At 45.7% G+C, this 14368-nt stretch overlaps 1 protein-coding gene across 2 annotated transcripts in view; it reads left to right on the plus strand.

Annotated features, from left to right (window-relative positions):
* LOC138504310 (dual oxidase 1-like) overlaps nt 1–14368 on the plus strand; it is a 1064761-nt gene that overhangs the window by 557916 nt on the left and 492477 nt on the right. For both annotated transcript variants that reach the window (XM_069624719.1, XM_069624718.1), the window contains exons 8-9: nt 1132–1192; nt 2826–2919. In XM_069624719.1, the coding sequence (XP_069480820.1) occupies nt 1132–1192; nt 2826–2919 (155 nt within the window). The remainder of the gene's footprint in view (nt 1–1131; nt 1193–2825; nt 2920–14368) is intronic.

Genomic DNA, 14368 nt, shown 5'->3' on the forward strand with positions numbered 1-14368 from the left:
GTACAAAGACCAATCATATAAAGAACATTAAGAAGAATGAACATACTATTGTGACATTGAAAGTGAGCCTTGGGGAAGGGAACCCTGAGGCTTGACCCACTTTATCGACTTGAGGATGGATACTTTTGTGTTTGGAACTGTGTTATTTGGAACTGGGTAAAGGTAACCCAGAGTCTTGGTTAAAACTCTATCATCCTGAACTTAATGCAATCCTGAGACTTTTGTTGGAAACTATTTTATACTTGGGGAAGGGAGCTAAAAGGAAGAATCAAGCTGGATGGAGCTCCGAACATTGTGTTGAACACTGTTTTGTTGGTTGCTGACATCCCTAAACATAGTATAGATTAGTTGTGAGGGCAAGTACAGGTTTTGGACACAGGCAGATTCCTAATTTGAACTCTTTGACTTTCTTTTTATTTTGGTAGGGATTCTCACCATAGTATAGGGCAAGAAAGGCCTTTTTCCATCCTGATTTTAAGTTAATAAAGTTTTATTTCTAATTCAGAGACTGTTGTCTGTGTCTTACTCCAAGATGCCTACACACAACCGAGTGATGTAGCAGTGAAAGTGGGAGAAGTGGGAAGGCAGCAATTCTGGAAGGATGCTAACTTGACTTTATTGCCTTGGAGGTTGAAAGAAAAATCAGGATAACATTTGGGGCAGATCAGAGTCGTACCTGATGGAACAATCTGCCCAAAGATGAGGAACAAAAAAACAAAAGTGATGAGTGGGGGGTTTCTTCGAGTCAAACTAGTTCACATTTGGATCAACGATTCCCAGGGTTAACAAAGACACTTTAAGGATTTGAATATTAATAGAAAAATGCATTGTTCACAACCATCGTATTAGCAGAGTGTAAAGCAAGTGAGTGTAGAAGGCGTGGCTCAAATTCTGTGAGAATTGTCTGTGTTGTTATTAGTCACTAGCCAAATGTATAAGAATCTGTGGCGTACACTATTGATATGGGAATCATTTGTGACAAGGGAGACATTTCAAAAGGACAGGCACAATAACCACCTGGTAAAAAATGTAAAGGACAGAGACCCCAAATGCATGCCCCCCATAAGATCTGTACCCATATGTCGAACTTGTTAAGACATGAAATGGACCGTATTCCCTTGTGTTTTGCAGAACATTGCACTTTACGAATGGATGCCCATGTTCCTTAATAAAACAACTTCAAAATACAGAGGTAAGTCCTTCTATAATTATGTGTGATTTTTCTGTACCCCGTTCCTACATGCGGTACGCCTAAGGCTATACTTACTTGGGCCTATCCGCACGTAATAATACGTTTATTGATTAAGCACAGATGTCCCTCTTGGCTTGGAAACAGAAAGGGAAAGGAGGAAACAAGAAAGCAATTGCTCCATAAAATGCCCCCGTGGATAGGGCAGAGGGAGGGCGTGAATACTCCATGCTGAGTTTTCTTTTTCTCAGTGTCCGTAGTCAACGCATTTCTGCCACAAGCACTACCCTGCTCTCATAGCCAGGCGTGCCTGGGGCAAGGCTGCAGAATACACCCCAGCTTGCCCATTCACTGCCTCTCTTCATAAGGCGGCGTTAGATGCATGGCGGGCACATCCTTTATGAACCAAAACGGAGCCACTGGTCGGTGAGGTTTATCCCTCAAAACCACTCCTGAGCCCACATCATTACTGATGTGCTTTGCAATGTGGTTTTCGAGAGGGGTTTCCTATGTGTTCTCAGGCTGATAGGAATTAACTTCTTCCATGACCCACCCGTCCTGTCAACGAAATAAGTATTGACACAGACCTGGCTCCTGCTTCCTCATGCATTGGGTGTGGAAGGCTGCCTATTGCATACAGATGACTCAAGTGCCCTCAACACACCACACATGACCTGGAAACTTAACTGCACGCAGAGCCTGGGTACATCTGATCGGCATCCATCAATACAACAGCAAAGCTATCTTGCATTTTCATGCTCTCCCCACTAATGCAAACCAACTCCCGTATGTTGCACATCACCAAGTTCCAGATGGCAGTGCAAACAGCTGTGGTGCGTGGTATAAAACACAAAAATGCAACATAACACCGCTGAAGTATGATGAGAAATCGTGTATTTATTAATTAAAGATAATAATGGTCATAACTCTGGTTTTCCTTTTTTTGTGCTAGTCCCATATATATTTTCCAAAATACAAGCTATTTGCCATCTCTTGGTCCCCAGTATCCTTGCTGAAGTCTGGGTGTTAGCAGGAGAAATTCCCAGACAGGCGGCTCCTAACTACCTACTCCCATGTGGGGAGAGTCAAGCAAAGATACAGCTCTAAAGATGCCTGGATTCTAAAACTATTGCAGTGGGGCAGATGGTATTAGCCTACTTGTTTGAAAAACATTTGACCTTTTACATTTGACCCCATCTGTTTAATCGTTTTCTTGGTCGAAATTCGGTCACATTTAATGAAGTATATATATGGAGTGGGGTAAGGTAATAGGGAGGGTTGCAGGGGGTCTCACCCTGCATTGTTCACCCAAAACACAACCAAAATGAAATTTTGTAAAATGTGAAAAGGTCAAATATTTTGGACCAAGTAGACCTAAACCCAGGCTGGTGCATCTTTCCACGGCACTCTTCCATGAAAACCTCGGTTCCGATCTACAAATTGATTTAATTAATTAATGTATTGTTGATTTACATGGCACATCTATGAACGCAGCCGCTTCCTATCAAATCAGTAAACATTTTATCATGCAACCCTGCCAAGGGCTACACCGTGTCTGTGTCAGTTTGATGCAAAAAATGTCTTGATCCTGAAAGCGGGTGGAACTAGGTGATAATCCTGTCCTTTGCTCCATCAGGGTATAATCCACACATTGACCCCGGCCTGTCCCATGAATTCCTGGCTGCTGTCCAGTTCAGTGCCACCATGGTGCCCCCCGGGATTTACATGAGGTACTCAAGATTTTACTTTCTTCTTTAATGAACGATTTGATTGTGGATGCCTGTTTGCTCATGTCCCCCGATTAGCCCATGTTCAATAATGGTGTTAGATGATTCTGCGGAACTGAATCCCATCCATAACTGTTCTCGGCAGCGCTCTCATACAATGGGTTCATGAAAACTGAGCGTCACCGCCTATGTTTGTGTGAATAGTCAAGTGACGTTGGCCTGAGATCCTGACCAGATGCCACTGTTGGCCTTAGCATTGGCTTTTTCACCTTGGGGGGATATGAAAGGTTATTTATAATGCGCTTAATACCCAGGGGTTTCTAAGCATGGACCCGGGGATAGAACCTGTGTTGCTCCGTGTCGTCTTGCTTCCAAGGCAAGCACGTTGTCCCTGAGCTATTCTCCCAAGACAACATACCACTGAGAGGAACATAAGAGATCATGATAATATCATTATGGATTGAGATTTTCCTCTGTTACCCTAATCATAGCTATTATGTCCTTTCTAAAAAGATGGATTCTCAGTGGCAGGTGTTGCCCTCCTCTATTTACCGCTCCTTCTGCGTTGTCAGGCAGTGACACTACATCGGGGTAGGGGAAAGCGGGGAGCTTGTGGCTGGGGTGCTGCAGTGTAACATTTACGTGATGTGCTGATTCCTGGGTGAATTTAGTCGAGAAATCATATTCTTTGGACTGTATACCATTGTTTTGTCGAAGTAAGTTACTCTGTGGTTAATATACTTTGAAAGAAATCACTTAGTTGAGGTAGTAAATATGTTTGTGTTTTTAAGGGGTCGGGGGCCGGGGGTTGTGGTGGTGTGAAGTAGGAGAGGTATGGGTGAACCCCCATCCAAAATAAATAAATAAATTCAAAAGAATTAAAAGTGATTTTTTGGCGAAGTAAATTAACAAGTAACAAAGTAAATTAACAAGAAGTCATTGGGCCTCATCACGAGTTTGGCAGTCCGGTAAAAACGGTGTCGGTAAGGCAATACCGGCATCCATTCCCGGGCCGTAGTATTACGACCCTAGACCCCAGTCCTACCGGCATCGACAAGGATCCGCTATGGCCGTGCACCACCATACCAGAATGTGCGGGCGGGAGCCGTGCCCGTAATACCGGCATGCCGCAAGGAAGAGGACATCACGAGTCGCGCAGACATGCACATACCGGCATCGAGATACCGGTAAGAAGGGGCACCATGATGCCGTCAATAACGGCATTGCGGATCACCTGTTAATAGGAAACTGCTGTGCACCCAACTGCCACAGGTGCACACAATCAGCACAGTTGGAGGCAATGGAGCCAGGCCCTGCACAAAAGGAGAACACCCACACACGACACCCCTTCCAACACCAAAATGGTACCACTTGCATTCACCATACTGGAGCTGGAGGACATGCCTGCACTGCTACTCCTTGAGCAGGCAGCACAACAGGCAACACAGAGGAGACGCAGGAGGAGGGAGGGTGAGACTAGGCCAGCAAATCCCACCAGTGCAGGCAGTTGTTCCCCGCAGGCAGCCACCTCAGGTATTTCCATTGTCACTGCCCCTCCCCGACAGCAACACTACATTACACCATGGTAACATGTGCAGATGAAAATAATTGGCAGTACACATGCAACAAGGATGCATCAAATTGAACCCATCAAGTAGTGAGCAGCACCTACATCAGTGCAATAGGCGTGTAAATTGCCCACAGCACATGTGTACCAGCATGCAAGTCGACACCATGCGTCATCTAAGGTACTCTATCCAACACTGGCGGGCACTACTAACATTCACATTGTGCCATTTAATGTGACTAGTGTGTAGATGTTGAGGGTCACGTGCATGGTGTCTACAATGACCCAAATGCATTATAGTCTGTACAAGCAATATCATGTAGTACAGCAGCCTAATGCATCAAACATTGCCCAACATGCGCGTCAGCCCCTGCCACACAGCCCTCACATGTGTGTACATCATGGACCTTGTCAATCTATCTGGGTGGATGGTGGTACCAATGTCAAGGCCCCTAAGTCATGTACGTCACCCAAGACCAGCACCATGGATTGGCAAGTACTGTACAGGGCAGATAGTTGTGCAGATGTGAAGTCAATAGCCGACATTGAAGGAATACTGCATGTGAATATGAACGATGTACAGGCCGAGCACAAATGGAAATAGAGCAGTATCCTTAAACATACCTTCCTCTGCCCCCATGCAAGTGATGCTGGCTATCCCCTTAAGGCATGGCTCCTCACCCCTGTCAGGAATCCACAGAACAGACACTTGAAGAGGACTTCAATCGTGCACATACACGCAGCAGGTCGGGTGGCGCCCTCATTTACGGGCCTGAGAAGGCGGGCAAGACCATCATGACATGTGCCATGCTGCACAACATGTGCATCTGGTGGAACTTACCCCTGCCACCTGATATTGACCAGCATCCAGCAACCACCGGGTGAAGATGGGGATGATGAAGGATTAGAAGTAGTACATCAGCCATGTGCCGATGCACATGATGGACGTGCTGTGCGCCAAACAGTGATGGACATTTTTGTTTGATGCACTGTGATGAAGAGGGTGCATCAGTTCCCGCTCGCTGTGCACTGGGATAGGGGGACTCTGGGCACTGCACACTGTTTGGCATTAAATTGTGACACACTCAATAAGCAATGTCCGGTCATGTTATTTGTTTCCAAATGAGATGTAATTACCAATTCAACTATAGATGAACAGCCCACCCACGATGCAACTGAGGCTACCCACCCACCCTCATCCCCTCCCACCATCCTCCACCACTCATCCCTCTACTCCCCCCCACACACGCCCCCAAAACACCCCCCATCCCTCAACTCCCCCACACACCCACATCCCGGCACACAACATGAGTTCTAACAGCCTCCATCCTGCATGTTTGTCCGGCTACTGTCGGACCCTTTTTGTATGAAGGCTGTGGCTCCTCTGGCCGGCGCATGGTGCGTAGCGAACTATGCACTGGGCTCGTCTGTGTTGAGCTTACAGGGGTACTGCTCGCCGATGGTGGGGGTTGTGACTCGGCAGGTGCTGCAGGACGTTGTGCCATGGTGGCAGCCAACTGTGTGAGTGCCTGGGTCACTGATTCCATTCCCTGGCGCACCCGCCTGGCAATGCAGTTCACAGCATGGGTGAGTACCTGTGTGCTGTCACAGTGGGCCTGGCGTGTGGCTTCCCCTACTGCTATGTATTGTTGCAAAATCTTGTCCATGGACTGCTGACGCTCCTCCATGCAGGTGATGCGGCCCTCTAGGTTCCCTATGTCATTAACTGCTGGTGGTTGCATGGGAGGTGGAGTTGGACTGCTTTGAGGGCTGAATATGGGTCCAGCCGTCTCCTCCCCAGAGTTACCACCACAAGTCCCATGTCCCAGGGAGTGCTGTGGTGTGTGCCGCATGGATGGTGTTCCCTCAGTGTTCTCTGACATGCATTGGCCTGCCGTGTCAGTTTCGTCCTGATGGACATCATTCTCTGCACTATTTATTGCGGATTGGGCCACCTCCCTTAGGTCACTAGTGGCCGGTGACTGAGGCGCCTCACCATTGCTGGCCGTTGGTGTACCCTCCTTGTCCACATGAGCTGGCTGCAGTGGGGCAGGGGTTGTTTTGTCTGTGGGCTTGGGGGCCGGTGTGCCTTGTGGCAGGTGTGCAGTGATGGCACCCAATTTCCCAGGCCGGTGCACATTCCCATGTGTCGGGGCTGACTGCTCCTCAGGTCCTACGGCCTGTGGCCCCTGTTTACCAGACCGCTGTGGCATGGGGGTGCTGGTTTTCCTCCGCCCGGCCCTTGACATGGACAGCCTGGTGCCATCATCATCCCCTCTGCTTCTGCATGCTGCTGTTGGCTTGGTTTCTGCGGTGGGCCCATCATCGCTGTCTGATACTGTGCCTGTGTGGGATGGATAGGCAGGGCATGAGTCATGGGTGTAGGCACATCCAACATATATTGATGTCAGTACATTTTGGGTCCTGTGCATTGCTGTCTGCATGTTGGAGGGGCAGACATGGTGCTTACAGGTGTTCGGTGTGGGGTGCTGTGTCTGTGCATCCTTCTTGCGCATCCATGTTGTGCATGCTGTTTGTTTGGTGGATTACGGGTGTGTCGTGGATTGCGAGCGGTGTACATGCCTCAGGGTTTGCATGCCATGTGATGTGTCTCTAGGGCTCTGGTGTACACTTGGTGGTGGAGATGTCTGCACCATGCAGTGGGTTGTGACAGGGGTGTTGCCTGCTTCTCTGCAGTGCTGCATGTGTGTGTATGCATGCTGATGGTACTTGGGTTTGGAATTGGGGATTCTGGTGGTTTGTGTCATTGGGGTTGGTTGCGTGTGTCCGTGACAGGGGTGTGGCATTTCTGTTAGGGCAGACATTAGGTGGGTGGTGTTGGGCAATGTACTTGCTGTCATAAACTTGCCATTTGGACTCAGCCATTGGATTTGGGTTGGTGTGTGTGTGTTCACTTTTGTTTAGTGCCAATGCTCACTCACCTTCGTCAGCCGATGATGTTACTCCTGTCACAGCACACCTGACCCCTTCTGTGGTCTCCATGAGTATCAGGGAGCAGCACGTTTCCTCCCACCGTGCTAGTTTGATCCTGTTGCCTGGGCCTGCTGACGGTTGGTAGTCAGTATGTTGCGGACACACAGCCGCAGATCTTCCAACCTTTTCCGGCAGTCCTTTGCATTGCGTGTGGTTGTCCCTACTGCGGACACCTTCTGGGCCACCTCCCCCCAGATGTGTTTCTTCTTGATTTGTGTCGCACGGCGCAGGTCTGTGCAGAACACCACATCTGCATGCTGTCCCAGGGTGTGTGTTTGTTTGTTTGTTTATTTATAGGGCACCAGAAAACCCTTGGGTAGCTGGGCACACAGAATAACAAGAATACTTAGAACTTGGTTACAGGTTGCAGATTACAGGTTGTTGGTAACATATATTATATACAGTAACTACATTATGTACATTCTTTACATGTAAGGGTAGAAGGGTAGCATATTATATACAGTGATTACATTATGTACATTTTCACATGTAAGAGTGGAGGGGTACGTATGGCATCAGATCACGATACACAGGGTCACAGGTTCCTTGTCGGAGAAACATTGTTTGCGCAGACGAGGTGTGCCTTTGCAGGTGGACTGTGTCATTTTCTGGCAGGCTGGGATCTTGGTTCTGAATTTCAGTGCCTGTAGCCATGGGATTGCAATGGATTGTGATTTGCAAGATGGCCACTGGAGCATTTCCCGTTCCAGCGCGATGACGTTACTTCCGTGTCCGGTAATGACGGATCCGTTTGTACCACTATGTTAATACCGGTACCGCTATTTGGGGGTTGCCGATGGCGGAGGTATTATGTGTGCATTTCATGATGCTGCTATCTGGGGGTTTGAGGGTCGTTACCAGCAAGACGGTCCGGCCATTCCTGGCATGCTGGTATGTGCATGCTCGCACACTCGTGATCAGCTGCTGTTTGCCAGATCTAGCCTACACAGACATGTTGTTACCGGCATGCCGGTAATGAGGGATTTTTAGTGCCAATCTCATGACGAGGCCCATTTCCTTCAGCAAAACAACGTAGGGCCTTTGGACATGGCCAGGCTGTATTATGTGAGGTTGTCAGATGTGTTATGGCCATGAGCATCAAGGAGACCCCATGGCATTCAGAGTGGGTTCATCGAGTGCAGCAAAGCTTGCAGTGTAACTTGTAAAACATAACAATACATGAGCCCAATAACTTGGCAGAACATGCACATCGTTGGAGAATTTAGCCATATTGTCCTTCTGAGAGGTAATTATCAAGGAATTATTTCCGACATGTAAGTTATGGACTGGGGTGCAGGCAGGGATCATATGTTGGGGAAGACGGTTATATCGGGCGTAAGGCTATTAGCACCAAGAGCACAAAAAGGAAGTAATTCACTAGATTGTGTTCTTGTATGTGTTGTGGCAAGCCAGAAGAAGGACACAGACTCTCAGAGGACATTGTGTTTACTCTTTTATTAAAGTAAAGGTATAAGGGCGAACGTTCCCTATGACTATTTGTGATCCCTATGTACATTACTAGGGTGCTCATTTGTCTGTTGTGAAAATCCAAAGAAATAAGTCAACTGTCCAAAAACTACCCTAGCTGACCCTACCACTAAGAGAAAAACTAATTTAGGCCAGGAGAATTACTCTCTTATCCCAAGGTACAGCTAGTAGCAGTCTTTAATAGCTAAACCACAAATAGTCTCTCTCGTGACATCTTGTATTCATCTCTTTAGTTCCCAAAGAGGGGTTGTTGAATTTCAGTCTTTTCTTGGAATCCCTTTTGAGGTGATATGCTTTTGATGTGAGTCTTTTACCTTTAGATTATAACAGTTCCATTCCTCCAGTATTCCTTGTCATTGCAACTGCCTTCTGGTTTTAGATTCAGAGTTATATCGTTGTTTCTGTTTAATTTAATTGTTCTTTTTCAGGATAGTGAGTTATTGTTCCCCTTTCCCAGGATATTTTCATATACTGATTCTCTGTCTTTTTGCCCATATTCTTATCCAGCTTTTCTCTTGATTCGTAAGCTTCATATCTATCTGGTATCAATGGTAACTCTGTTTCATGACTTTTACTGTGACGAGTTCACTGTGCGGGATAATGATTGTCTCTTGATTCACAACCGTCATATCTATTTGGCTTCAGCGTCAACTCTACTTCACATCCTCTACTGTGTCAAGTTAACTGTGCGGGATAATGATTGCCTTGAATCTTTCCATACCTCCTGGTCCCCCTGTTACCTTCTTTCCTGAAGGAGGGTGTTTTCAGGACATTTCTCTCTCTGGGCTCACTCTCTCTTCATGCAACGCTAAGGCTGTCTTCCCCCTGGCGTTCGGCTCTTTGTTCTCTCTCTTTATCACCAGGGAATCCTGGTGAACGGCTGTACATCTGGATGCCTTGAGAGCTTCCGTTACCAGTGGTATGGGCAACATTCTTTGGGGCCACTGGCCACCACCAGGGGCGTTGCTAGGGGGTGTCTAAGGGGGCTATAGCCCCTGATCTTTTGGTTGTAGCCCCGTATAGAATCTCAGGAGCTACAGCCAAAAGACTAGCTAGCCCCCAGTCCCAACAGTTCCGACATCAGCATAGCCCCGGGTCTTTTCCAGACCTAGCAACTCCCCTGGCCACCATCGATTTGTTCCCGTGTCTCACCACCTCCTGTTGTGCTCTGGCCCTGACGCTTTCTCCAGCATCAGGGCCGCCACAAGTCTGGTGTCACGTATTGCCATTGCAAGCAAGTTTGAAACTCACAGGCACCCTCGTCACCAGTGACACAGCTGAGTGCCTACCCCAGCTTATGTCTGCGAACCTCTCTCTCTTCTCCTGTGGTTCTCTCTTCATTCTCTGCACGCACATCTTTTAACATACTCGCCCCAGTTTATTGGATGCCATGATATAAAGGGATAAACCCTTTTCCACAGGATAATGACATACATTAGCAGGTTCTTCATCATCCCAGTCATGATAGTTAATGTCTTGTGTTGTAACACATCCCATGTAGGCCAAAATGTGTTTCGCCTGAGGGAGTTCCTCACAGGACTGGCAAATCTTGTTCCCACAGGGGCAGTCTCTCACTGTGAGACTCCACTTGCCTCTAGCCCTAGGGACGGTATTGCGGAGTGGGCTCACCTCCCTAGCCTCACAGGAAGAGGTTCCCCTTTGAGGAGAAGGGGAGATCTCCCTCGATTCGTCACAGTGTTTAATTTAATTGAACATCTTTGAAAATAGCAGTTATGTGACGCACATAAAAGATCTGTTTTTTAAACTAATATATGTAATGAAAATGATGTTGAACTGACAGTCAACAAGCAGTGATTGTCGAAATGACTTTGTTTTTGGATAACGATGCTAATTGCAAGAAAATAATCATACAGCATATTTTCCGTCAACTCTAACACTGTCTGATCTAAAATTACATCGCAGGTACGTTTTGTAGAAAGCCCTCTTTCTTTGCTCTCTACATCAGAACTGCTGCTGTCAGAATGTTTGAAGTGCAATCTGCACTGGGTGTTAATGATTTTATTCCGTGCAATCTGATTGGCTAAGTAGAGGTCAATAATGTTTCAAACGCATCACACAGCGCTGTCCTATTAACCTCTAAATGGGCGGGACTCCATCAGTGTAGAGCATCTACTGGGGTAATACGATAAGGCCGAAACATATGTGCTGAAATATTGCTAGAGAAGGCAAATACATGTACATGTACAAAACAGACGTTTTCACGGCATACCTCCATGGGGAATAGTGCAGAAATATAATATTACTCATGACTAAAAGTATTGCCAAGGGAGGGACAGTAATTTCAGAGAACAGGAGCTGCAAAGTAGACAAAGGGATAATTAACATCAAAGAACCGTGGAACCGCAGCCAGAAAACACTGAGCTTGCTAGGCTTGGTCGCAACAACAGAACATGCGGCCACAAGTAGCTGTGAGAAGGGAAAATACTTCGGGAGATGTTGCACGTAGCAACTAAAAGGGATTCTCGGCAACCCAGCCCATTGGACGCCGCCTACTCGGAGGTACTGCATGAAATTCAGGGGCGGGCATTATGAAGATGGGCAGAGGAGCGCGAAATGTTGTAATGATGATGATAAAATCAAAGATTTAGAGTTTGGAATGGGTATGGTCACCTCAAAACAATATTAACATTTCATTAATATCCAGGCATATATGTTGACATTCTGACAACTTGGCATTAATCAAATGCTTCAAGCTCATAGGCTGATAGCTGGTCAATAACTTTCAGTTAGAGGCAGGGCGAATTTGAAGGGATCCTAAACTGGCCACTCACAGAAGAAAACGGAAGACAGCTGTCAAGCAACATTGCTGTGACCGAAAGAAATCACTGCCAGGCCTTCATGAATACAGATATGAATACATGATCTCCTTCAGTATAAGGATATTGAAAGCTGTCCTGGAGTTCTGCGCTTGTCGAAGGCATGCCGTCTGCAGACAGGCTGTATCGACAGAAACCCTGCAGTTACCACATAGGGTGGCAATGACACCCGGAAGAACGTTTTAAGGGTATTGCAAGTCGCCATGGTATTCAGTATTATACCGAGACATGAGAACCATTTAAGGACAATATAGAGTCACACCCACGTGCCTGTATAAGGCACCAGAACGTTAAAGTAAGTTTCAGTAGCCTTTTGACAAACTCTCGGCGATAGCGTGCTCCTTACAAAACACTCACCTCACACTCTCTCCCCAATGCCAACTCCCTACTGTCATTTGATATTCCCGTTTTTATTATTTTCTGTGGATTTCCATTTTTTTCTTTTTCTTGTACTGTATTCTTTTTACTATTGTCTTTTCTTTGACCTTTTTTTTATCACGGCACGTTCCTTTCATTTATTATTTATTTTGCTTTTTACCTCCCTTTTTTTGCTTTGATAATTATGTTTCATTAATACCGAATACTTTTTTCTGCATTTTGTGTCACTGTCAATATCCTTAATCTCCCTTTGTCTCTTTCTACAATTATCTTTTTTTCCTCATTTTTAATTCATTTAATTTCTCCCCCATTTAGTCATTTTTTTCTTGTGGCTTTCTTCCTCCAGCGTTTGCCCCTTTTCTTCCACCGCTGCTACCTCTTTCCCTTATGCTTTCTGTTTTTTCCCAAAACGTTCCTTGCTATTTACCTAAACAGAGTTCCTGATGTCTAAACAAACCGCACACAGCAGCTGAGGCCTATCACAATCAGTCAATCAATGGAAAATTGTGCACAATGGAAATTGCCTTCATTTTGACTCTCCTGTCAGAGCTCATATATAGTACATTCATTCATTTGTGTAGCGAGACCCTTTGCAGATGACATCTGATGTGTATTATCTAGACTCTACTATGAAAATCAAGTATTCACAATATCCATATATATTCAGTGAAAAAACCTTGTTAAAGGGATGTATAAAACTGAAAAACTCCAGAAATTCGCCAGTTATGGTAAGCTAAGCAACCATAACTCGCGTTACCACTGTGCACTGTTAAGACTAACACCCAGAACATCAAAGATGACATCACAAGTGTCATTGTGGAATTGTATAAGGAACAACACTTGGCCAAGTCACAAACCCACACATTTTGACTTTTGCTGAAATCCGAGAAAGGGGTGGGGTGACAAATGTCATGTAGCCAGAAATGTCCGGAGGGTCCTAACAGATCACTCTGCAAAATTTGGTGCAGACTGGTGAAACGTTGTGGAATTGTAAGGGGACCATATGCCAAGCCACAAACCCACACCCAAATTTGCACTTTCGCTGAAATCTGGGCAAAGTGGTGGGCTGTCCAGATGTCATGTCAAAATTGGTAAACTGGTTTGGTGAATGTTTGGCTCTGTAGTACTAACCCCACCATTTTAGCATCCGTTGTAAAAGAAACTTTGTATTTGAGTGTCAAATTGTTTTTTTTTCAGGTTTTGCAGGTTGTCTGCTGTATTTGGTGTTTTTTTCATCACTGTGATATCAGATATGATTTCATATATAATTTTGATATTAAAACTAGAAAAAGGTATTAAAATATATTGAAATATTGTTTGAAACCCAAAAGGATTGTTCAGACTCCTAACCTAGATGTGAATTTGGAGAATAGGGATGAGTGAATGAAGGGTGAATGCACAGAGAAATAAGTGTCTCCATGAGTTGCTGTGTTTTCGACAGATGTCATGTAGCCAGAAATGTCCGGAGGGTACTAACAGGTGACTGTGCAAAATTTGGTGCATATTGGTGAAACAGTGTGGAATTGTATAGGGAAGATATGCGAAGCCACAAACCCACACCCAAATTTGCCCTTTTGTTGAAATCTGGGAAAAGGATTGGGGTTTCCAGATGTCATGTAGCCAGTAATGTCCGGGGAGTTCTAACAGGTGACTGTTCAAAATGTGCTGCAGATTGGTGAAATGGTGTGGAATTGTTTAGGGAACATATGCAAAGCCAAAAACCCACAACCCCACACATTTTCACATATATATATATATATATATATATATATATATATATATATATATATATATATATATGATGAAAGAACGGTAAACCTCCTTTAACAGGCATATTTTTTACAACACATACTGATGTGTGTCACTATCAGCGGTGCATGCAAGTCATGTGTGAATTGCCTAGGGCATGTGGCTTGACAATGACTCCAACCCCACCAAACCACCCCATTATCCACTGCACCTACCCTGCATCCTAGTTCAGTGTCCACGATACCCTCATAACGTGACCAATGGCCAGTGCTCATGGTTTGCAGCCATGGCCAGTCTCCACAATCCATGGGGCATGGGCTTCGGCCATGCCACATTCCCCAGCTGGCAAATTAATGTAGGCATTCATCCTTGCCAAGGGCCAGGCCCACTGTCCATGCACCAAAGTTATATCACTATTATTTGTACGTACATTTTTACA

This window comes from Ambystoma mexicanum, chromosome 11 (assembly GCF_040938575.1).
Source record: "Ambystoma mexicanum isolate Mex_15411 chromosome 11, UKY_AmexF1_1, whole genome shotgun sequence".
Taxonomy (NCBI): Eukaryota; Metazoa; Chordata; class Amphibia; order Caudata; family Ambystomatidae; genus Ambystoma; species Ambystoma mexicanum.